A 25,504-nucleotide genomic window follows, 5' to 3' on the forward strand; every position below is an offset into this window, starting at 1 on the left:
GATGGGGGCGATGCTAATCGGTTTTACTGTTTCCAATGACAGCAGAACACTGAGTGCAGCTCTGGAGTAAAATACAGGATGTTACTCAGGATCAGTAATGTCATGTATGTACACAGTGACTGCACCAGCAGAATAGTGAGCGCAGCTCTGGAGTATAATACAGGGGGTAACTCAGGATCAGTAATGTAATGTATGTACACAGTGACTGCACCAGCAGAATAGTGAGTGCAGCTCTGGAGTATAATACAGGATGTAGCCCAGGATCAGTACAGGATAAGTAATGTATGTACACAGTGACTGCACCAGCAGAATAGTGAGTGCAGCTCTGGAGTATAATACAGGATGTAGCCCAGGATCAGTACAGGATAAGTAATGCAATGTATGCACACAGTGACTGCACCAGCAGAATAGTGAGTGCAGCTCAGGGGTATAATACAGGATGTAACTCAGGATCAGTACAGGATAAGTAATGTAATGTATGTACACAGTGACTGCACCAGCAGAATAGTGAGGGCAGCTCTGGAGTATAATACTGGATGTAACTTAGGATCAGTACAGGATAAGTAATGTAATGTATGCACACAGTGACTGCACCAGCAGAATAGTGAGTGCAGCTCTGGAGTATAATACAGGATGTAACTCAGGATCAGTACAGGATCAGAAATGTAATGTATGTACACAGTGACTGCACCAGCAGAATAGTGAGTGCAGCTCTGGAGTATAATACAGGATGTAACTCAGGATCAGTACAGGATCAGTAATGTAATGTATGTACACAGTGACTGCACCAGCAGAATAGTGAGTGCAGCTCTGGAGTATAATACAGGATGTAACTCAGGATCAGTACAGGATCAGAAATGTAATGTATGTACACAGTGACTACACCAGCAGAATAGTGAGTGCAGCTCTGGAGTATAATACAGGATGTAACTCAGGATCAGTACAGGATAAGTAATATAATGTATGTACACAGTGACTCCACCAGCAAAATAGTGAGTGCAGCTCTGGAGTATAATACAGGATGTAACTCAGGATCAGTACAGGATCATTAATGTAATGTATGTACACAGTGACTGCACCAGCAGAATAGTGAGTGCAGCTCTGGAGTATAATACAGGATGTAACTCAGGATCAGTACAGGATAAGTAATGTAATGTATGCACACAGTGACTGCACCAGCAGAATAGTGAGTGCAGCTCTAGAGTATAATACAGGATGTAACTCAGGATCAGTACAGGATCAGAAATGTAATGTATGTACACAGTGACTGCACCAGCAGAATAGTGAGTGCAGCTCTGGAGTATAATACAGGATGTAACTCAGGATCAGTACAGGATCAGAAATGTAATGTATGTACACAGTGACTGCACCAGCAGAATAGTGAGTGCAGCTGTGGAGTATAATACAGGATGTAACTCAGGATCAGTACAGGATCAGAAATGTAATGTATGTACACAGTGACTGCACCAGCAGAATAGTGAGTGCAGCTCTGGAGTATAATACAGGATGTAACTCAGGATCAGTACAGGATCAGTAATGTAATGTATGTACACAGTGACTCCACCAGCAGAATAGTGAGTGCAGCTCTGGAGTATAATACAGGATGTAACTCAGGATCAGTACCCGATAAGTAATGTATGTACACAGTGACTGCACAAGCAGAATAGTGAGTGCAGCTCTGGAGTATAATATAGGATGTAACTCAGGATCAGTAATGTAATGTATGTACACCGTGACTCCACCAGCAGAATAGTGAGTGCAGCTCTGGAGTATAATACAGGATGTAACTCAGGATCAGTACAGGATCATTAATGTAATGTATGTACACAGTGACTGCACCAGCAGAATAGTGAGTGCAGCTCTGGAGTATAATACAGGATGTAACTCAGGAGCAGTACAGGATAAGTAATGTATGTACACAGTGACTGCACCAGAATAGTGAGTGCAGCTCTGGAGTATAATACAGGATGTAACTCAGGATCAGTACAGGATAAGTAATGTAATGTATGTACACAGTGACTGCACCAGCAGAATAGTGAGTGCAGCTCTGGAGTATAATACAGGATGTAACTCAGGATCAGTACAGGATAAGTAATGTAATGTATGTACACAGTGACTGCACCAGCAAAATAGTGAGTGCAGCTCTGGAGTATAATACAGGATGTAACTCAGGATCAGTACCGGATAAGTAATATAATGTATGTACACAGTGACTGAATCAGCAGAATAGTGAGAGCAGCTCTGGAGTATAATAGCGGCAGTTGCCTAAACCTCCAGGAATGATGGCAGGAACCCAAGATCTCTACTAGTCACACGCATATTAGTAAATGTATATAGCCAAACCTTCATGGCTCTTCCTCTTACCGAACTGCAGGCAGACCTTGGCAGGGTTTTCCGAGCTCTGTGCATTTTTGAGTCCAATACAGAAGAATCTGTAATCTTTGGGCTCTCGTCTTGATCTCCCGCCTGAGGGGGAGCGGGAGAAGGGGCTGTGGGTACATATACATTGGAGGCTGCTTTAGTCTTGAGAGCAGCTCCAGGAAGAGTCTTTGCAGCATGGCCGCTTAGCGGAGAGGAGCTTGAGGTCCGTAAAGGCTGCTGATGGACAACAGATTTGTTTAATATATATCCATTGCTCCCCACTACAGAAGTTTGCATGGGACTGTTTATTTTCAGTGGGTGCTGTCGGACGTCTGTCGAGTCTCTTTCACAGACACCATTTTCCGCCACCCAACAGGTTTTGTAACTAGGGTCCTGATTATGCAGTTTTGTGCCGTCCTGTCCACCATGTGGAGATACTGTGTGCTCCTTTGAGTCAGTCCTCTCGCAAGAACCATTAGTGTCACCGACCTTTTCGGGCAAATTCTCGTCCCCGGCCATGGCATCGGTCACTGGAAGATAAATCGTGAGCACATTAGTAAAACAAAACCATAATTGCATAAGTAAGTTTTATAAACTTTAAAAGGGACTATCCATAGAAATAAGGACCTGCGACTGTGTATATCCAATGCCTTTTGTAAAGGGGGATCGGGATCTGAGAAACTTGGGGACTGACCAGAACCCAATTCTTACAAAGCAAATAAGTAAAGTCCCCGTCTCACATAGCGAGATCGCTAGCGAGATCGCTGCTGAGTCACGGCTTTGGTGACGCAACAGCGACCTCACCAGCTTTGTCGCTATGTGTGACACTTTGCAGCGATCAGACCCCTGCTGTGAGGTCGCTGCAAAGTGTCCTGGACCATTTTTTGGTCGTTGGCCTCCCGCTGGTCAGCACACATCGTTGTGTGTGACCAGCGGGACCAACGATCAGGCTGGTATCCATGGTAAACATCGGGTTACTAGGGGCACACGCGCACTTAGTAACCCGCTGTTTACCATGGATACCACTCTGCTACGGTGCGCGGGAGGTTACCGTTCACCTTAGCAGAGTTGTATCCATGATAAACATTGGGTTACTAAGTACGCGTATGCCCCTAGTAACCCGCTGTTTATCATGGATACGACTCTGCTAAGGTGAACGGTAACCTCCCGCGCACCGTAGCAGAGTGGTATCCATGGTAAACAGCGGGTTACTAGGGGCACACGCGCACTTAGTAACCCGATGTTTATCATGGTTATCAGCCTGCTCCTGCTTCAGCAGGCTCGTAACCAGGAGCAGGACATTGTGGAAAGATTCTTTCCACGATGTCGCTGCTCCCCTGATCGTTGGTGAGCCTGCCTGTTTGACAGCTCACCAGCGACCACATAGCGACGCAGCAACGATCCCTGACAGGTCATATCGTTGTCGGGATCGCTGCTGCATCGCTTAGTGTGATGGGGCCTTTAGCCTCATTGTTCTCCTTATCGATCATGAATATCTGCAGTGCTCTTAAAGGGGTGGCCAAAAAACAATGGTTTTAGAGGTGCAATCTGCAAGTGTCACACATCCACATGCCTGGACTTTTAGGTCCCCTCTCTGAACTACGACCACTTGAGAATCTGACATGCAATCGGCTAAAAAGTAGTGAACCTCCGAAAGGGCCCATCTAATGGCTATTTGTATTGGCGGGGCAAAATTGGGCCAGTAAATGCCCCTTTACAAGGACTATAAAACACTAGTTTATTCCTGATCATCTGCTATTGAGTAAGATTTATTTGGAGCACATCCAGTCCAAAGTCCTCCAAGAACAAAAACACATCAAAATGCTTCCTATTCATTTCTATGGGAAACCCACTTTGCTGTTCATACAAGGAGCTCTTTGTGTTTTTATTTTCCTAAAGAGTTCAAGCAACTTCTTTGAAGTGGATCCTGCTCCAAACTAGGCAATGTCCAATCAAAAGACTGAAAAAAGAAAACGAATACTTTTAAACTTCTTCAAAAGTCTGCTCCTAAAAAGGAGCAGAAACTTGTCCTCAAAACTCAGTGTGAACAGAGCCTAAATGTTCTTAGGCTCCAGGTCTACAGAGAGAATGATTGTTTCTTGGGAGATCAAATTGGTAAGTAACGGGACAAGCGGACAGAGCGTGGCTGGCGCAGGATTTCCTTACCTTCTTCCTTGCTGTTTGTGATGTCTTTCAGCAGATCCTTTCTGGATTCTACCTTGCTTGCGCCAACCCGCTGCAAGAAATTAAAAGGATATATGTATAATTATTATTTATTTATTTTTACAAAAGATGACGACAGAACTGTGTTTAAGATAAGGATTCTTCATATAATTCAAGTAAAAAATGTAAAAGGGATTGTCCAGCCCAGCGCCGAATCTAAGAAGGCGTCAATCCTAAAGGCTCTGCTAGATGCAGCTCTGGTTCCGCTAATGAGAAGAGGCCCCCTGTACATTAAGTCGGGAGGCCGCCATAGCCGTCATCGTCGGCGATCACCGTAAGGATGTGCTTTTTACTCTCATACTGAGAGCTTTAGTAGGACATTTCACCACCACAGGAGCCAATCTCTGGCTTACTGGTCCCATAATAGAAACAGTCGTAGCCATCAATCAGAAGCCAGGCGATCGGATTTTATGCGGAAAAAAAGATGCAAAAAAAACCAACAAAAAAAAACACTGAATAAACCCTAACAGTTTGGTGCCAGGCTTGGTAGGGTAGTCATGGCCTTACACCGCTCGGCCATCTACAGCAGCCCCATAGAGAATGAATGGCGCGGCGGTCGGCATAGGCCCTCCATTCTGACTATCTGTGCGGCTTTTACCGTCCAGATCTGTAAGTTATCACCTAATTATCAAGGTCAAGATCCGGAATCCGTCTACACCCATAGATACCAGCCTAACCATACACTGATATAGGAGACAAATCAAGGGTTAAAGTCAAAGAAGCAGTGAAAAAAAATGTATAGTAATAAAATGAGATCAGGTCATGAAATACTGAATAATAATAATAATAATAAAAAAAAAAAATAATAAAACAGAAAATAAGGCCAGGCCAGTCTACTGTGTGGTTTTGCTGCAAGGGAAAGGTACAATGGTAGTGAGATATTTCGGGATCTCTAGGAAAGGCATAGGCAGATGAAGAGATAACAGTGCAGCCGGCACATCCTGCTTAATAAAACATGTCTGCAGCCACCGCAAGGAGACCATAAATCATATCCAGACAAGACGCTCCAGCAGAAAAAAATATAGAAAATATTTCCTGTCCTGATTTCATGCCTAAAAAAAGAAAAAAAAAATTGCAAGAATTTTTTAAGTTACATCGAAAAAGGACCTAAAGCCGTCACATAGGGGACATGGGAGAGGAATGGTGGAGCCTGGATACACGGTAACATGGAAGGAGGAACACAAGACCCTAAAAGAAAAGCCAGCCATGGACACCAAGACCCGCCAAAGACGAAACGCTCCCATCTGACGGTGTCCAGACTACTGATTAAAAGTCAGAATTAATAAGTATCTATTGGTTTTTCATTACTCACATAAATACATAATTTCTTTCAGTCCAATTATCATTTACTTGAAAAAAAAAAAATTGGACCCCTTCAAAAATTATTTGAGACATCTTAATGATGAAGGGCCTGCATCCCCCATACATTAACAAAGGATTTAACATTAATTTTAAAAATAATCTAATATCTAATAATAATCTTTTAATTTATATAGCGCCATCATATTCCACAGCGCTTTACAGACATTATCATCACTGTCCCCATTGGGGCTCACAATCTACATTCCCTATCAGTATGTCTTTGGAGTGTGGGAGGAAACCGAAGAACCCGGAGGAAACCCACGCAAACACGGGGAGAACATACAAACTCCTTGCAGATGTTGTCCTTGGTGAACCAGAACCCAGGACCCCAGTGCTGCAGAGCAACAGTGCTAACCACTGAGCCACAGTATATATATATATATTTCATTCGAACGCTGGCCTCGGTGCACAAATTTCTTACTGGAGGCCGGCTGTTCTTTGGTTGTCTAGTTATCAGGCCTCAAAATGGAGTTATTTTTCCTAGGTCTCCAAAATTGAAAAAAAATGTAAGTTAAAATAGAAAAAAATATATACAATCACAAATGACTGCAATGACAAAGTGAATCTTACCCGACGTAGTAGGGGTGTAAAGGCCCAACAGTCGCCTACAGGAGCCAGCACAGATAGGCCTTACAGAGACAAAGCAGCCCTGATAGTAGCCACTTTACATGAGCTGTAGCCCCTGCGGTGTATTCAGGTCCAAAGATCTCTTGAAATGATGAAGGGCATTAGGCTCGTCCCTGCAGTGAATAATGCAGATGGTGGTGTCTAGACCGGTCTACAACCCTCCTCATACACAATGCAAGAACCCAATGTCAACCAGCAGAAGTTCACTCAAAGCCCAAGCCTTGGGGATTTTTCTATACGGTGCCAGTGTTCCCCCAAACTGCTGGATGCAAACCACAGAGCCCCCCTATTTCTGTAAATTGATTAAATGCAAAATGCACTATATAATGCAATTACGCAGATTTGTAAACCCCAAGCTGGTTCACCATCTTGGTAAAAGCTGGAGCCCCCTCCCCTTTAAAAAAATGATATAAATCATGAAAAAAAACAAAACAACTGTCTGTAACTTTGTGCCTCCATGCAATACCTTCAATCACCCCCCAAGAGCAAAGGTTCCCTTCTGTTTTCAATCCAACCAGCACCCATGATTGGCAGGAAGGTGGGGGGAAGGCCCCGCTCCCTCCCAGGGATAATGTCGGCTGATAGATCAGACCCAACAAAAGCCAACTGCACGGCACTGTCTGCCTTCACAATAAAAGTCCTCGCTACCTTCCCCTCTCGCTCTCCTACCACTGATTACCAAGCCCTTCTGGCTGGGCTGGCTCAAAGCTCCAGACATCCACCACGGCTGGAGACAGGACTCAGGGCTTTTCTTAGGATCTTCCAAGGAGAAGTAATAAAAAAAAGCATAAAGATTGCAAACATGGAGCCTTGTCCTCATTGCTGCCTGGTGCTGGAGAGCAGCTCACGTAGAGGAAGTCAAAGCCAGAAGACGATAAGACTGCAAATATGTATCATGGCACAATTTAACCCAGTCAGTCCTACGGCGAACTTGCAGGTCTGCCCCAAATCAGGTGGAGAAAGTCAACGTTATTCATTGTGAAGCCGGCTAGAAAGACTGGTCAATGGCCAGAGACAGAATGGAAGGTTGGGAAACCTCCATCCTGGCAAAGTACGGGGCATTGGCTGCAGCAAGGGGTTTATGGACTTAGGAAAAATAGGAGTTCTAAATCCCAGAAAATACCCTATTAACATCAGTGCATAGAGACGAAACATTGCAACCCAAAGTTTATTCACAAGGCCCCGAGCACCCTCAATACAATCATTAGACACCCTGTGGAGGCCATTCACGGGCGAATACCCGAAGGCCAACCTAGATCTAAGATCGGCTCGTGACTATCTGGGACGAGAGGACAGAAAAATCTAGAAAAATGATTATGGTTGAGATATGAACGATATACAGATGTGCAGTGTAAAACGATCAACAGATAGCTCCAAAATCAGTATTGCACAGGTGATGGAATTATTATTAAGGCGTCACAAATGGCCACAAGTTCTCTCACCTGTGCAATACTAAGGAAATCCTGAGAACAGGACGTGTTGGGGCCGTGAGAACTGATGTTTGAGAATCCCTGCCTTAGATCAAGGCTCAATTTTTGTCGTCTGTTCCCCCAAAACAAAACAAAAAAATAAATAAAATAAGATAGCTCTTAGGTAGGAACCAATCCGAAGAATCCAAAAGCCAAATTTGATTTTTTCTTTTCATGGCCAGAATTACAAATGAGAACCTACAAAAAAAAGTTAGCAAATGTTAAGGTTCATCGCCGACTAGAGTGTGCATAAGTTGCGTATTTGCAGCAGATTTTTGTACACCAAAATCCACAATGTTGGCAGGAAAAATAATCGCTGCGTAAATATATATTTTTTTAATTAATTTCAATTGGTGAAAGACACTGAAAACACCGACTAGCTGCAGATTAAAAAACAAAACAAAACAAAACATTTTGATAGTTCGAATCCGGAAGGAAAAATTAAGAAGCGCGAGTCTAAGATTTCAGAAATCACATTCACTTTGCTGGAACTGTAAAGCGCAGCGGTTTTTACCCTTGTGTGAACAAGCCCTTATACTGGTGGGATCGGCAGAGTAAATCTATGGTCTTCTCTACAAGGAAGATGGTAATAGGTAGGAAGGAGACCAGTGATCAGATGGGACACCCGGGATCTGACGTGTCCTGGATTAAAGCAAGAGAGTCTAAGGATAGACGCTGGTGGACAAGCCACAGGGGGTGCATCAGAAAGGGAGAACGCCAAATTTAAGTATCCAAACTCCCAGCGATCTGAGGCAGACCCCAGTGTTAATATTACGCCTCACCAGCTCTAGTCTAATGAACGTCACCTTCCAGTGGCTGTGAGAAAACCAAGCTTCGTCATACATCTAGCAGGACACGTCAAGGTGAGGCCTTAGAACACAAGCAGCTGCTATCATCCACACATGAGTACTGCGCCTTGAGGCTCTCAGAAGGAGGAGAGATATAGAAGATAATAAAGGGGGAGGAATCCTAAATCAGGAAAAAGCTGATAGCAGAGAACAATAGATGGCATTCATATGCACGGCAGATGATTAGATAAGACTTTAGGTTTAAAAGTGGAATGTAATCTGCAAAGAATATAACACTGGTATCGTCTACTCTTCCTCCTCGCCAGGTCCTCCATGACCATTGGGAATAGCTAAAAAAAAAAAAAAGACATAAACCAGGACGGTTGACAGTCTCGTAGGGAGGCAGGCAGCCGCTCGCTTCTTTCCAGGATGGGACATCGATCTTACAATCACGTGCTCATAGATAAAAGATGTGCATAGAAATTATAGGTAGGTATCAAAAATGGCAGCAGAAAGTCCTTACAAACCAATGGCTCCTTGTAGGATACAGGTGTAAACAGAAGGCCGAGGCCTAGGCCAGGCGAGTCCTTGTAGTCCCGGCTTCTGCTCTGTCATTAAAAATGATGCCTGGTCTTGTTTTGCCGTCAAGGATTGCATGGAATTAGATCATCGTCCTCCTCCGCCACCACCTCCCCCCTCCTCCAGCAAGCATGCTCTCTTAACTTGCTGCCATTTCCCCACTGTACTGTTTACAGAGTAGATGATCCGCCATACTCATAGTCACTGCAACCAGGTGGAAGAGATTATGACGGGCCTCCACCACCGGCAGAGAAAAACAGATGCTTGGCACAATAGCAGGACGGCGGCCAAATGCTCTGTGACCTCCGCTGTGGTGGCTACACATGCACCTCCACGTATACCCCTGCCTAGAAGTCCAAGACAACGACACTGCTGCACCCCTCATTAATAGCAGAGAAAGGCACCTAACCCCACAAGTAAGACAAGTAGATCTGGTTGACGGCCAATGCATGAAGTTCGTCATATAACACAAACTGGTTCGTAGAGCAGAGTTTGTCAAATGCAGAAGAGCAGATCTTCTCACGTGTCATCTATGGGTCTACATGTAAACCCCACCTTACAGGAGAAGCCATATTGTCTGGTGGTGGGTCCAGTGGCCACAATCATCATTATTATGGAGTTTTTGGCTACCAGGAATATTTTTTAGACTATGACCAATAAATCTTTAAAAAAAAAAAAAAAAAACTAAAAAAACAGACTGAGCTAACTGCGGATGACCACTTTTGATCCCCACGCTCTTGCGCAGACCATCGTAGCTACGACTGCTCTGGTGATTGATGTGGGTCCTTCTTCAGAAACTCTAAAACAGCTCGTACCGCCAACCATCACAGTCTAACTGCAAAGAGGGGTTGTCCTGAGCGCCACCAGCTTCTACCAACCATTTATACCATCCATGATGGTTGGCAATATGAGCCGTTTAGGGTTTCTGAAGAAGTAACTGCATCGATCAATCATCTGATCACTGGATCTTTCTGAGTGCCACCAGCTTTACTAAATAATGAAGTAGATCTGGTGATCAGATGATCAATGTGGGTCTTCCTTCGGAGACCCTCAAATAGCTGACATCGCCAACCATAATAAGGATTGTAGGCATCAATATAACTTATTTCAGATACATATACATATATATATATATATATATATATATATATATATATATATATATACAGTACAGACCAAAAGTTTGGACACACCTTCTCATTTAAAGATTTTTCTGTATTTTCATGACTATAAAAATTGTACATTCACGCTGAAGGCATCAAAACTATGAATTAACAAAGGTGGAATTATATACTTAACCAAAAAGTGTGAAACAACTGAAAATATGTCTTATATTCTAGGTTCTTCAAAGTAGCCACCTTTTGCTTTGATGACTGCTTTGCACACTCTTGGCATTCTCTTGATGAGCTTCAAGAGGTAGTCACTGGAAATGGTCTTCCAACAATCTTGAAGGAGTTCCCAGAGATGCTTAGCACTTGTTGTCCCTTTTGCCTTCACTCTGCGGTCCAGCTCACCCCAAACCATCTCGATTGGGTTCAGGTCTGGTGACTGTGGAGGCCAGGTCATCTGGCGTAGCACCCCATCACTCTCCTTCTTGGTCAAATAGCCCATACACAGCCTGGAGGTGTGTTTGGGGTCATTGTCCTGTTGAAAAATAAATGATGGTCCAACTAAACACAAACCGGATGGAATAGCATGCTGCTGCAAGATGCTGTGGCAGCCATGCTGGTTCAGTATGCCTTCAAATTTGAATAAATCCCCAATGGTGTCACCAGCAAAGCCCGACCACACCATCACACCTCCTCCTCCATGCTTCACGGTGGGAACCAGGCATGTAGAGTCCATCCGTTCACCTTTTCTGCGTCGCACAAAGATACGATGGTTGGAACCAAAGATCTCAAATTTGGACTCATCAGACCAAAGCACAGATTTCCACTTGTCTAATGTCCATTCCTTGTGTTCTTTAGCCCAAACAAGTCTCTTCTGCTTGTTGCCTGTCCTTAGCAGTGGTTTCCTAGCAGCTATTTTACCATGAAGGCCTGCTGCACAAAGTCTCCTTTTAACAGTTGTTGAAGAGATGTGTCTGCTGCTAGAACTCTGTGTGGCATTGACCTGGTCTCTAATCTGAGCTGCTGTTAACCTGTGATTTCTGAGGCTGGTGACTCGGATAAACTTATCCTCAGAAGCTGAGGTGACTCTAGGTCTTCCTTTCCTGGGGCGGTCCTCATGTGAGCCAGTTTGTTTGTAGCGCTTAATGGTTTTTGGAAATGCACTTGGGGACACTTTCAAAGTTTTCCCAATTTTTCAGACTGACTACCCTTAATTTCTTAAAGTAATGATGGTCACTCGTTTTTCTTTACTTAGCTGCTTTTTTCTTGCCATAATACAAATTCTAACAGTCTATTCGGTAGGACTATCAGCTGTGTATCCACCTGACTTCTGCACAACACAACTGATGGTCCCAACCCCATTTATAAGGCAAGAAATCCCACTTATTAAACCTGACAGGGCACACCTGTGAAGTGAAAACCATTTCTGGTGACTACCTCTTGAAGCTCATCAAGAGAATGCCAAGAGTGTGCAAAGCAGTCATCAAAGCAAAAGGTGGCTACTTTGAAGAACCTAGAATATAAGACATATTTTCAGTTGTTTCACACTTTTTTGTTGAGTATATAATTCCACATGTGTTAATTCATAGTTTTGATGCCTTCAGTGTGAATGTACAATTTTCATAGTCAGGAAAATACAGAAAAATCTTTAAATGAGAAGGTGTGTCCAAACTTTTGGTCTGTACTTATATATATATATATATAAATAAGAGTCTATTTTTTCCCTTTTCCACACAATATTTTAACATGGAAGCCCAACATATACCACTGTGCACTGATATAGTAGTGAAGGTATATGTCAGTAAATCCTGCCGGACGTACAAGGAAGGCTCGAACGTGAAGTGAACAGAGCCAAAGGCAACAGGTAATCCTCCCTAACTGCAGGCCGGCGACAGGAGAAAAGGACGTATACGGAGCCGAGGAGAAGGAGCCCAAGGAAAATTTCATTATATGCATTAGGACCCATGAGGCCCAATGCCTCGAGCGAAGGGGAAAAATGGAAAGCTCTGCAGAGAATCAGACAAATTGTCGTTACATTTTTAAGAAAAAATAAAAATCATGGAAACGAAATGCATACTGTACGAGATGTGTCAGGAAATAAGGATTTTTTTTTCAACAAGATCAAAGAAAAGAAATAAAAATTAAAAGTGCTTTTTTTCTGTACCTAGATTAATCGCCTTTACATAGAAGACCCCCAGGGCTGCCATTGATCAGTGAGGTGGTGCCCAGTACAGCAGGACACTTGTCAGACCCCGACCGGTCAAACACCAGCTCGACGATGACATAATGATAATCCTTAGCAATCTGACCTATCGGAAGCTTGGCATAGGAAAAACATGGCTGCTGTCTACCCAGAAATGGCGCCACGTAAGTCCATAGGTTGTGTGTGGTATTGCAGCTCCATTCAATACCTTGCATAACCCGCAGACAGGTGGTGCACTAAGCTATGGAGAAACCCACCATGTTTTTCTATTTATGTATGCTAGTGGCACCTGCTATGCTTGTAACCAAGCCATGCTCTCTCCTGGGGAACGCCAGACCTATCCATACAGAAGATTCCTCCCCGATCTTGCAAGTCAGTCTGAAGAGCGATGGCTGGTGCAAGCATTAAGTAGGTGCCGAGCTCAAGGTGGACAATTTGTGACCATTTCCCCTGCAGTCTCCCAAGATCCCGACCTTCTCCTTCCCTGAAGCTCAGGTCTCTTATTGCTCATGATCTGCAGACATGATGCCAACAAGGGCCTGCAACATTGCCAATGCTCAAGCCACATGGTTTCTCTCCTCCTAAAGTGTGACAGTGCAAATAAAATTAAATTTCGACATGCCCTGAAGATTTCACAAGGCCTGGACGGCACAATGCTGTACCTGGAGTGATGCCCCATCCAAGAGCACAGACTGTGCCAAGATGTGAGTGCAGACATGTGCACCGCTCGTGTGTGACGGGGCTCCCTCTACTGGCCAAGTGGGCACATTGGAGACCATTTCAAGTCGGCTCAGATCAGCAGCCATTTCACAAACCTTGCATTGTCTTCTACTGCAAAGCCAAAGATCTCAGGTTTCCTCCATCTGCCGTCTATGAGAATACTTACAGATCAGTCCCTACGTCATGATACCGGGCTCACTTTCCTAGCAAAGCAGACACTGACAAAAATCGAGCTATGCACCCCCAATGCATTATCAATATCAGTGATGACGGCGGCCTCCCCGCTAATATCTCTTAAGCACAAGCTCAATGTGCGGACCCCTAGAGGATCCCATAGGAGGATCCAAGGTGATCGGGATTATCCATACCGACATTGGGGAAGGCAAGATCAAAAGGAGCCCTCGATGAGCGTTTGCCCCAGACAAAGGGACCTCTGCTCGTATTGATCCTCTGCCGGGTGCCAGGTTATCACATCAAATATTAATGCTGCAACTGCACTTCTGTTCAGACACACACACACACACACACACACACAATGTCCGCATCCATCATACACCCAGCAAATCCGGGGGATACCGCCATCGGCCGCTTCAGCAATTCTTCATACAGTGGATATAGATAAAGCGTTGAATGGTTGTAATTATCAGGAAGGTATGGAAAGAAAGAAAGAAAGAAAGAAAAAGGGGGAGGGAAGGGTGCAATGAAACACCATGGAAACTGCTGGAGACTTCTGCCCTACTTTTTGCAAATATAAAATACATAATTAAAGCGAGGAGAAGAATCCGTCGCTGCGCGGCAGTGGGAAAAGTCAGCGTCCTGACTGACGAGATTAGAGGACTGTAACACCAGGTCATATCCTCAAGGACAACCTCCACCACAGGTCACGAATAAGACCAGGCTTTCATTCTGTGGCTGACCCATGCCCACGTCATGAACAATGGCCACACGGTTCTGCAGGCGTGAAAATCCAACCTAAGGGCTAATTCAGACAACCGTATAGCGGGTCGTATTTTCTCATCCCAGCCTGACCTGTCAGTCCGGACATAATATGGACAAGAAAGTACATCACCATATGAATCAGCCTTTAGGTGGTTAATAGAAACAGAATAATTTGTTGGGGGCTGTGACCACTGCTTTGTTCCCATGGGGCATTACAGAGCCCCGTTCTCCAGAAGGGTGGGGTTCCCAACAATCGGACCGCCACCAATCTGCTAATTATTACCTATCGTGTGGAAAGGCGCATTGTGTGCTGACCACCATGACCAAATTATATCAGAAGGTCCTGTACAGCGCTTCTGGCACTTGTCCCGATGGGACCACCACGAGTCCTCTGCTGTAACGTCGCTTCATTATCACGGGGTATATCAATGCCTCGCTCTCAAGATCGGTGCTCAAACTCCCAATGATCGGCAAGTTATCACCTGCCCAGCAGATAAGGTACACCATGCTGCATTTTAGGTGCATGGTCACATACGAACCTCGTGGAAAGTACAACTCTCATAATGCCTTAATACTAGAAGTCCCCCGACTCCCAACAATGGCCAAAATAAGTGTCCTCCATGTCCGTAAACCTATTTTTGCACGCTCCAATACAGAGGCAAACAGTAAAGAAAAGCACATGTTCAGTGAATGATGTCTCTGTACAATGTTATCTATACAGTACCTTCAATGGAAAAAGTGCAAAAAGAGCCTCAACTTCTGCAACATAGGAGCTACAATGCAAGTTCAGAGCAAAAACTAGACAAGACTTTCCCTGATTATATGTCTCCTAGAGGAGCAGAACGCGAGCCAAGGAGGATATGGATCGCATCTAGGAGGGTAGGAACCGATCCAAGCCATAAGCGAGGTCTTCTCCTGGATGAAGACATCTACACATGGTACAGTGTCAAAGCCTATGACAAAAGAAGCTAAGCCTCAGGACTCCTCAGCGACCTTGCAAAGAGAAGATCTGGCTTTTCAGCACCTACCAGACTCCTACGGTCATTAAGTCTGCCCCTGGGCGAGTCATCAGACGTGCAGGCCTGTGAGACACGGCTAACGTGTCCTGCCTTTTTTCCCCTTCTTCCTTGGCCCATGAAGCCTCTACACTGGGTCATGTGACCTAGCTCCCTCTATAGGTAAAACAGAGGCATTAACAATATAAAAAAAAAAAAAAAAAAAAATCATCATGTCTGGAGAACCACTTCACATCAGCAGCCATCTCCGGTGATTACAAGTAAAACCACAAGGATCCCCGCCTGGTGTGCAAAGAGCCGAGGTGCCTGACGAGGACGGGGCAAGAGAGATGGCACAAGCACCAGAAGCTGGAAGTGCAAAATGTCCACAAGAATGGAATAAGAAGACGACGTCATCCAATAATGATATCCATCATTAGCAATGCATCATGAGAAGCTGTAACGTACTGATACCCGGGGGGGGGGGGGGTCACAATGTAGACCCCTATCTGTCAACAATGACCAGGTTGCTCTTGGCACTTGCTCTTCTGGCCTCAGTCTCTAGACCTTGAATAACACGGGAGCCTCATTGGGGACGTATGCGTCCAAATTATACTACAAATACAATGTGAATAGGCCCTGAAATACGGTACTTAAAAGAACCATCCAGCAGCTTTCAACCCGCTAGGGAAAGCGCAGGCGCCCCTTACAATGCATTAGTGGGCGTTGTGCCTGTCCAGCAATTGGGGAATCATGGCGCCTGACGGTGGGGGGCGCAGGATGTATGACAGTGGGGGGCGCACAACGCTTGATGGTGGGGGATGCATGATGCCTGCCTATATCTTCCAAGAGGTATCTCACACCTCAATGCAGAAGGGTTCGGCCGACAGTCTGATGTGTATGTATGGGGGTCCCTGGCAGATGATGTCGGGGGGGAGCTAAGGATTCAGCATGTTCGATTTCAGTCTGCAGATCGTTTTGTTCTCCCAGAGATAAACCAGCGCCAAGGATGTCAGTTGGCGGCTTTGTCATAGAGGACACAGGACTCTCCTGTGTATGGGAGAGACTGCTGAGATGAATCCCCAGGTACAGACCGTATAAAATGTTGCACCATTTGTGCTTTTGTCTGGCATTGCAGCTCAGAATCGGTCACTTGTAGGGGGTCTAAGAGGCCCATTACAAAAGAGCCAGGTGTTGGCCGAAATATGATTCAGCTGATTATTCGGCCGGCAGCCATCTCTCCCGCCTCCACCAAACGAGAGGACCATTAGCAGAACAAAAAGATTGGCACTCCGAAACCAGACCGAATCCTTATCTTCCCCGACATCATCTGTCGGGGAGACACATTAGACCAAAGGTCTCAAACACGCGGCCCAAGGGCCCTGAGGCTGCTTAATGTGGTCTGCAGGCACCGGAACCCCCGTAATGATTGCAGCCTGGTCCTGAGGACCACCAAAGTCAGTGATTCTCTTCAGTTGAATGTTCCACAAGTTAGGAACCAGGATGGGCCCATTACTGCAAGGTGGGAGACCGGGATGGGCCCATTACTGCAAGGTGGGAGACCGGGATGGGCCCATTACTGCAAGGTGGGAGACCGGGATGGGCCCATTACTGCAAGGTGGGAGACCGGGATGGGCCCATTACTGCAAGGTGGGAGACCGGGATGGGCCCATTACTGCAAGGTGGGAGACCGGGATGGGCCCATTACTGCAAGGTGGGAGACCGGGATGGGCCCATTACTGCAAGGTGGGAGACCGGGATGGGCCCATTACTGCAAGGTGGGAGACCGGGATGGGCCCATTACTGCAAGGTGGGAGACCGGGATGGGCCCATTACTGCAAGGTGGGAGACCGGGATGGGCCCATTACTGCAAGGTGGGAGACCGGGATGGGCCCATTACTGCAAGATGGGAGACCGGGATGGGCCCATTACTGCAAGATGGGAGACCGGGATGGGCCCATTACTGCAAGATGGGAGACCGGGATGGGCCCATTACTGCAAGATGGGAGACCGGGATGGGCCCATTACTGCAAGATGGGGGACCGGGATGGGCCCATTACTGCAAGATGGGAGACCGGGATGGGCCCATTACTGCAAGATGGGAGACCGGGATGGGCCCATTACTGCAAGATGGGAGACCGGGATGGGCCCATTACTGCAAGATGGGAGACCGGGATGGGCCCATTACTGCAAGATGGGAGACCGGGATGGGCCCATTACTGCAAGATGGGAGACCGGGATGGGCCCATTACTGCAAGATGGGAGACCGGGATGGGCCCATTACTACAAGATGTGAGACCGGGATGGGCCCATTACTACAAGATGGGAGACCGGGATGGGGCCATTACTACAAGATGGGAGACCAGGATGGGCCCATTACTACAAGATGGGAGACCAGGATGGGCCCATTACTACAAGATGGGAGACCAGGATGGGGCCCATTACTACAAGATGGGAGACCAGGATGGGCCCATTACTGCAAGATGGGAGACCAGGATGGGCCCATTACTACAAGATGGGAGACCAGGATGGGCACATTACTACAAGATGGGGACCAAAATGGGGGACATTACTACAAGATGCGGACAAGGATGGGCACATTACTACAAGATGGGGAAACTACTATAAGAAGTTGGTCAGAATTACTATATGGTGCTAACTGTGAGGGAAAAAAAAATCACTGTATGTGGCCAATTAGGGGACACAAATAGGAAATAAAAATTGTAAAAACTGTAAACTGGTAAAAACTATAAAACTATACCATAGCCCATGAAATGAATGCCGTTTAAAAGAATAAAATAAAGCCAAGAAAGTTAAAAAAAAATATCCAAAAGGTATATGGAAAAAACAATACGGTATCACTAAAAATTTCATATTCTGCAAAGAATGACGCCCTTCAAATTCACATTTTTTCTATGTGCGTCCCGTATACTTAGCAGAGTTTGAGACCACTGCATTAGGCTGTTATACAGCAGACATCTGCCTGTAACAGCAGCGGCAGGAGCTAAGTACTGAAGCATATGGCCCCCTACGAGGAAGATGAAAATAAGTGAAGAGAAATAAAAATACAAAGTTTTAGAAACAAACTTTTGAATCAACTTTTTCCCAAATCTGAAACTAAAAAACAAACTAACAACACTATGTATTGCTGTGTCCATAAAAGATCAATTTATGAAAATAATACTGATTAATCGGAAGCAGCACCGTAACGTTTGGGGCAGTCACTTACGCCATTGAGGAGTTAAAAAGTTGAAAGATTGTAAGATGAAAAAGTCCAACAACCTTTTAATACATTATGGGTCTCCAATCCTCACTATTTTCAAGATCTCCGCTTACTGCCAGTGATTTTATTATTTGCTTAACTTCCATTCACATACCGGATTATGTAGACGACATACAACCGTGGTATACCAGGAGTAAGAGTCTTTGGCGTTCAGAATGCGCAGGTTTCATGGAGGTCTTCCCTACAATTATTTTATTTTTGTAATGTGTACATCTTTTTAATGGATTAACAATAAAATCACAACTGGATTTGGATGCTGGACCTTTTCTCTCAAACTCGACAAACGCTGGCAAGCGCCCAGCGACAAACGCTGGGCAGTGGCGTGGCCTCGTGCCTCCTCATTATTCGAAACAGAAAGAATAAGCACTAGCTCACCCTTTATATCAGAAACGGGCGCAACTCATTATACAGTAGGGGCACATTCCCAGGAGGCACTGCCTTAGGAGAATAACCACAGCCGAAAGCTGCGGAAAAGGTGCAGATTGACCCCAGGGTGAAATCCCATGCATAGGGAGAGATGCACTTCACAGTGGTCCTTGCTAGGAGCCCCCCATGATAGTGCACATGTAAAGAGGAGGTCTACACCAGATGACGCCTTTGACACTCAAAAAATCTCACTACATACAGAGGATAAATGTAACATGACTGGAATTACAATTTTCAATTCAGCGTTCAACAAAGGAACGTTGGGCGAGGTTCACACACAGACGAGGCTCTCCGCTGAGTACGGTGTCTAGATTTCTGTTGGAATTCCCGGTAAACAGAATTCTGACAGAAACCTCAACAAAGCCAATCACATGAACGAAGCCGACAGTCAATGTGGACACCGTCCGGCCTCGGTCCTTGCAGTGGGAAATTTTTTTCAGACATGCACAAAAAACGTGCCACATACCTCAGCAGACAGCACTAGATGGGTGTGAACCTGGCCTTAGTCTTCACTGCTTCATGCCATCTACTTTTTACCAATTCCTACTGTCTTCCCACTATCACAGCACGAACTACGCTCAGTTCATACTGCCTTTCACCTATCACAGCACGCGCTACGCTCAGTCCATACTGTCCTCTCCCTATCGCAGCACACACTATGCGCAGTCCATACTGTCTTCTCCCCATCACAGCATGCTCTACGCTCAGTCCATACTGTCCTCCACCTATCACAGCACGCTCTACGCTTAGTCCATACTGTCTTCACCCTATCGCAGCACGCTCTACGCTTAGTCCATACTGTCTTCTCCCTATCACAGCACGCTCTACGCTCAGTCTCTACTATCTTCCACCTATCACAGCACGCTCTACGCTCAGTCCATACTGTCTTCAACCTATCACAGCACGTTCTACGCTCAGTCCATACTGTCCTCCACCTATCACAGCACGCTCTACGCTTAGTCCATACTGTCTTCACCCTATCGCAGCACGCTCTACGCTTAGTCCATACTGTCTTCTCCCTATCACAGCACGCTCTACGCTTAGTCCATACTGTCTTCACCCTATCGCAGCACGCTCTACGCTTAGTCCATACTGTCTTCCCACTATCACAGCACGCTCTACGCTCAGTCCATACTGTCCTCCACCTATCACAGCACGCTCTACGCTTAGTCCATACTGTCTTCACCCTATCGCAGCACGCTCTACGCTTAGTCCATACTGTCTTCTCCCTATCACAGCACGCTCTACGCTCAGTCTCTACTATCTTCCACCTATCACAGCACGCTCTACGCTCAGTCCATACTGTCTTCAACCTATCACAGCACGTTCTACGCTCAGTCCATACTGTCCTCCACCTATCACAGCACGCTCTACGCTTAGTCCATACTGTCTTCACCCTATCGCAGCACGCTCTACGCTTAGTCCATACTGTCTTCTCCCTATCACAGCACGCTCTACGCTTAGTCCATACTGTCTTCACCCTATCGCAGCACGCTCTACGCTTAGTCCATACTGTCTTCTCCCTATCACAGCACGCTCTACGCTCAGTCTCTACTATCTTCCACCTATCACAGCACGCTCTACGCTCAGTCCATACTGTCTTCAACCTATCACAGCACGCTCTACGCTCAGTCCATACCGTCCTCTCCCTATCGCAGCACACTCTATGCGCAGTTAATACTTTCTTCACCTTATCACAGCACGCTCTACGCTCAGTCCATACTGTCTTCTCCCTATCACAGCACGCTCTAAGCTCAGTCCCTACTGCCTTCTCCCTATCACAACACGCTCTACATTCAGTCCCTACTTCTCCCATCACAGCGCGCTCTATGTTCAGTCTCTACTTCTCCCCATCACAGCACGCTCTACGCTCAGTCCATACTGTCTTCCACTATCAAAGCACTCTCTACGCTCAGTCCATACTGTCTTCTCCTTATCACACAACGCTCTACACTCAGTCCCTCCGACCTTTACCTTATCACAGCACCCTCTACGTTCAGTCCCTTCTTCTCCCTATCACAGCACATTCTATGATCAGTCCAAACTGTCTTCCCCCATCACAGCACGCTCTGCACTCAGTTCCTACTGTCCTCTCCCTATCACACGCTCTACGCTCAGTCCCTACTGTCCTCTCCCTATCGCAGCGCGCTCTACGCTCAGTCCCAACTGTCTTCCCACTATCAACGCACGCTCTACGCTCAGTCCATACTGTCTTCTCACTATCAAAGCACACTCTACGCTCAGTCCCTACTTCTCCCCATCACAGGATGCTCTACGCTCGGTCCATACTGTCTTCCCACTATCAAAGCACACTCTACGCTCAGTCCATACTGTCTTCCCACCATCAAAGTAGGCTCTACGCTCAGTCCATACTATCTTCTCCCTATCACAGCACGCTCTACGCTCAGTCCCTACTGTCTTCTCCCTATCACAGCACGCTCTACGCTCAGTCTCTACTGTCTTCTCCCTATCACAGCAAGCTCTACGTTCAGTCCCTACTTCTCCCCTTCACAGCGAACTCTACGCTCAGTCCCTACCGTCTTCTCCCTATCACAGCACGCTCTACGCTCAGTCCCTACTCTCTTCTCCCTATCACAGCACTCTACGCTCAGTCCCTACTTCTCCCCTTCACAGCATGCTCTACGCTCAGTCCCTACCGCCTTCTCCCTATCACAGCACGCTCTACGCTCAGTCCCTACTGTCCTCTCCCTATCACAACACGCTCTACGCTCAGTCTCTACTGTCTTCTCCCTATCACAGCACGCTCTACGCTCAGTCCCTACTGTCTTCTCCCTATCACAGCACGCTCAACGCTCAGTCCCTACTGTCTTCTCCCTATCACAGCACGCTCTACGCTCAGTCCATACTATCTTCTCCCTATCAAAGCACGCTCTACGCTCAGTCCAAACTGTCTTCCCCCATCACAGCACACTCTACGCTCAGTTCCAACTGTCCTCTCCCTATCACAGCACGCTCTACGCTCAGTCCCTACTGTCCTCTCCCTATCGCAGCACGCTCTACGCTCAGTCCCTACTGTCTTCCCACTATCAACGCACGCTCTACGCCAAGTCCATACTATCTTCTCACTATCACAGCACGCTCTACGCTCAGTCCCTACTGTCCACTCCCTATCACAGCACGTTCTACGCTCAGTCCATTCTGTCTTCTCACTATCACAGTGCGCTCTACGTTCAGTCCCTACTTCTCCCCGTCACAGCACGCTCTACGCTCAGTCCATACAGTCTTCTCACTATCACAGCGCGCTCTAAATTCAGTCCCTACTTCTCCCCATCACTGCACGCTCTACGCTTGGTCCATACTGTCTTCCCACTATCAAAGCACGCTCTACATTCAGTCCATACTGTCTTCCCACCATCAAAGCAGGCTCTACGCTCAGTCCATACTATCTTCTCCCTATCACAGCACGCTCTACGCTCAGTCCCTATTGTCTTCTCCCTATCACAGCACGCTCTACGTTCAGTCCCTACTTCTCCCTATCACAGCGAACTCTACGTTCAGTCCCTACTTCTCCCCTTCACAGCATGCTCTACGCTCAGTCCCTACCGTCTTCTCCCTATCACAGCACGCTCTACGCTCAGTCCCTACTGTCTTCTCCCCATCACAGCACACTCTACGCTCAGTCCCTATTGTCTTCCCACTATTAAAGCACGCTCTACGCTCAGTCCATACTTCTCCCTATCACAGCACACTCTACGTTCAGTCCCTACTTCTCCCCATCACAGCACGCTCTACGCTCGGTCCCTACTGCCTTCTCCCTATCACAACACGCTCTACATTCCGTCCCTACTTCTCCCATCACAGCGCGCTCTATGTTCAGTCTATACTTCTCCCCATCGCAGCACGCTCTACGCTCAGTCCATACTGTCTTCCACTATCAAAGCACGCTCTACGCTCAGTCCATACTGTCTTCTCCCTATCAGAGCACGCTCTACGCTCAGTCCCTACTATCTTCTCCCTATCAGAGCACGCTCTACGATCAGTCCCTACTACCTTTACCTTATCACAGCACCCTCTACGTTTAGTCCCTTCTTCTCCCTATCACAGCACATTCTATGATCAGTCCAAACTGTCTTCCCCCATCACAGCACGCTCTACGCTCAGTTCCTACTGTCCTCTCCCTATCACAGCACTCTCTACGCTCAGTCCCTACTGTCCTCTCCCTATCGCAGCACGCTCTATGCTCAGTCCTTACTGTCTTCCCACTATCAGCGCACGCTCTACGCTCAGTCCCTACTGTCCTCTCCCTATCACAGCACGCTCTACGCTCAGTCCCTACTGTCTACTCCCTATCACAGCACGCTCTACGTTCAGTCCCTACTTCTCCACATCACAGCACGCTCTACGCTCGGTCCATACTGTCTTCTCACTATCACAGCGCGCTCTACGTTCAGTCCCTACTTCTTCCCATCACTGCACGCTCTACGCTCGGTCCATTCTGTCTTCCCACTATCAAAGCACGCTCTACGCTCAGTCCATACTGTCTTCCCACTATCAAAGCAGGCTCTACGCTAAGTCCATACTATCTTCTCCCTATCACAGCACGCTATCCGCTCAGTCCCTACTGTCTTCTCCCTATCACAGCATGCTCTACGCTCAGTCTCTACTGACTTCTCCCTATCACAGCACGCTCTACGCTCAGTCCCTACTGTCTTCTCCCTATCACAGCACACTCTACACTCAGTCCCTACTTCTCCCTATCACAGCACACTCTACGTTCAGTCCCTACTTCTCCCCTTCAAGGCACGCTCTACGCTCAGTCCCTACCATCTTCTCCCTATCAAAGCACGCTCTACGCTCAGTCCATACCGTCATCCCACTATCAAAGCACGCTCTACACTCAGTCCATACTATCTTCTCCCTACCACAGCACGCTCTACGCTCAGTCCCTACTGTCTTCTCCCTATCACAGCACGCTCTACGCTCAGTCCCTACTGTCTTCTCCCTATCACAGCACGCTCTACGCTCAGTCCCTACTTCTCCCCTTCACAGCACGCTCTACGTTCAGTCCATACTGTCCTCTCCCTATCACAGCACGCTCTACGCTCAGTCCCTACTATCCTCTCCCTATAGCAGCACGCTCTACGCTCAGTCCCTACTGTCTTCCCACTATCAAAGCACGCTTTACGCTCAGTCCATACTTCTCCCTATCACAGCACGCTCTACGTTCAGTCCCTACTTCTCCCCATCACAGCACGCTCTACGCTCGGTCCATACTGTCTTCCCACTATCACAGCACGCTCTACGCTCAGTCCATACTGTCTTCTCCCTATCACAGCACGCTCTACGCTCAGTCCCTACTGCCTTCCCCCTATCACAGCACGCTCTACTCTCAGTCCCTACTACAACGCGCTCTACATTCAGTCCCTACTTCTCCCATCACAGCGCGCTCTACGTTCAGTCTCTACCTCTCCCCATCACAGCACGCTCTACGCTCAGTCCCTACTTCTCCCTATCACAGCACGCTCTACGTTCAGTCCCTACTTCTCCCCATCACAGCACGCTCTACGCTCGGTCCCTACTGTCCTCTCCCTATCACAGCACGCTCTATGATCAGTCCAAACTGTCTTCCCCCATCACAGCACGCTCTACGCTCAGTCCATACTGTCCTCTCCCTATCACAGCACGCTCTACGCTCAGTCCCTACTGTCTTCCCACTATCAAAGCACGTTCTAAGCTCAGCCCATACTTCTCCCTATCACAGTGTGCTCTAGGTTCAGTCCCTGTCTTCTCCCTATCACTGCACGCTGAACGCTCAGTTCACTGTCTTCTCCCTATCACTGCACGCTCTATGCTCAGTCCACACTGTCTTCTCCCTATCACTGCACGCTCTACGCTCAGTCCCTACTTCTCCCCATCACAGCACGCTCTACGCTCAGTCCATATTGTCTTCTCACTATCACAGCGCGCTCTACGTTCAGTCCCTACTTCTCCCCATCACTGCACGCTCTAAGCTCGGTCCATACTGTCTTCCCACTATTAAAGTACGCTCTACACTCAGTCCATACTGTCTTCCCACCATCAAAGCAGGCTCTACGCTCAGTCCATACTATCTTCTCCCTATCACAGCACGCTCTACGCTCAGTCCCTACTGTCTTCTCCCTATTACAGCACGCTCTACACTCAGTCTCTACTGTCTTCTCCCTATCACAGCACGCTCTACGTTCAGTCCCTACTTCTCCTCTTCACAGCACGCTCTACGCTCAGTCCCTACCGTCTTCTCCCTTCACAGCATGCTCTACGCTCAGTCCCTACTGTCCTCTCCCTATCGCAGCACGCTCTACACTCAGTCCCTATTGTCTTCCCACTATCAAAGCACGCTCAACGCTCAGTCCATACTTCTCCCTATCACAGCACGCTCTACGTTCAGTCCCTACTTCTCCCCATCACAGCACGCTCTAC

General features: G+C 47.0%; 1 protein-coding gene across 14 annotated transcripts in view; it reads right to left on the reverse strand.

The window, feature by feature from the left end:
• Positions 1 to 25,504, reverse strand: part of EHMT1 (euchromatic histone lysine methyltransferase 1) — a 102,126-nt gene that overhangs the window by 42,927 nt on the left and 33,695 nt on the right. For 6 of the 14 annotated variants that reach the window (XM_073640302.1, XM_073640309.1, XM_073640301.1 and 3 more), the window contains 2 exons: positions 4,528 to 4,597; positions 2,365 to 2,891 (listed from right to left, as the gene is read on the reverse strand). In XM_073640302.1, coding sequence (XP_073496403.1) covers positions 2,365 to 2,891; positions 4,528 to 4,597 — 597 coding nt within the window. Of the gene's footprint in view, positions 1 to 2,364; positions 2,892 to 4,527; positions 4,598 to 6,516; positions 6,998 to 7,039; positions 7,249 to 15,408; positions 15,530 to 25,504 lie in introns of those variants that run through there. The other 8 variants (XM_073640299.1, XM_073640304.1, XM_073640300.1 and 5 more) reach the window with 4 other exon arrangements.

This window comes from Phyllobates terribilis, unplaced genomic scaffold, assembly GCF_046119375.1.
Source record: "Phyllobates terribilis strain yellow unplaced genomic scaffold, ASM4611937v1 Scaffold_7__3_contigs__length_470593459, whole genome shotgun sequence".
Lineage (NCBI taxonomy): Eukaryota > Metazoa > Chordata > Amphibia > Anura > Dendrobatidae > Phyllobates > Phyllobates terribilis.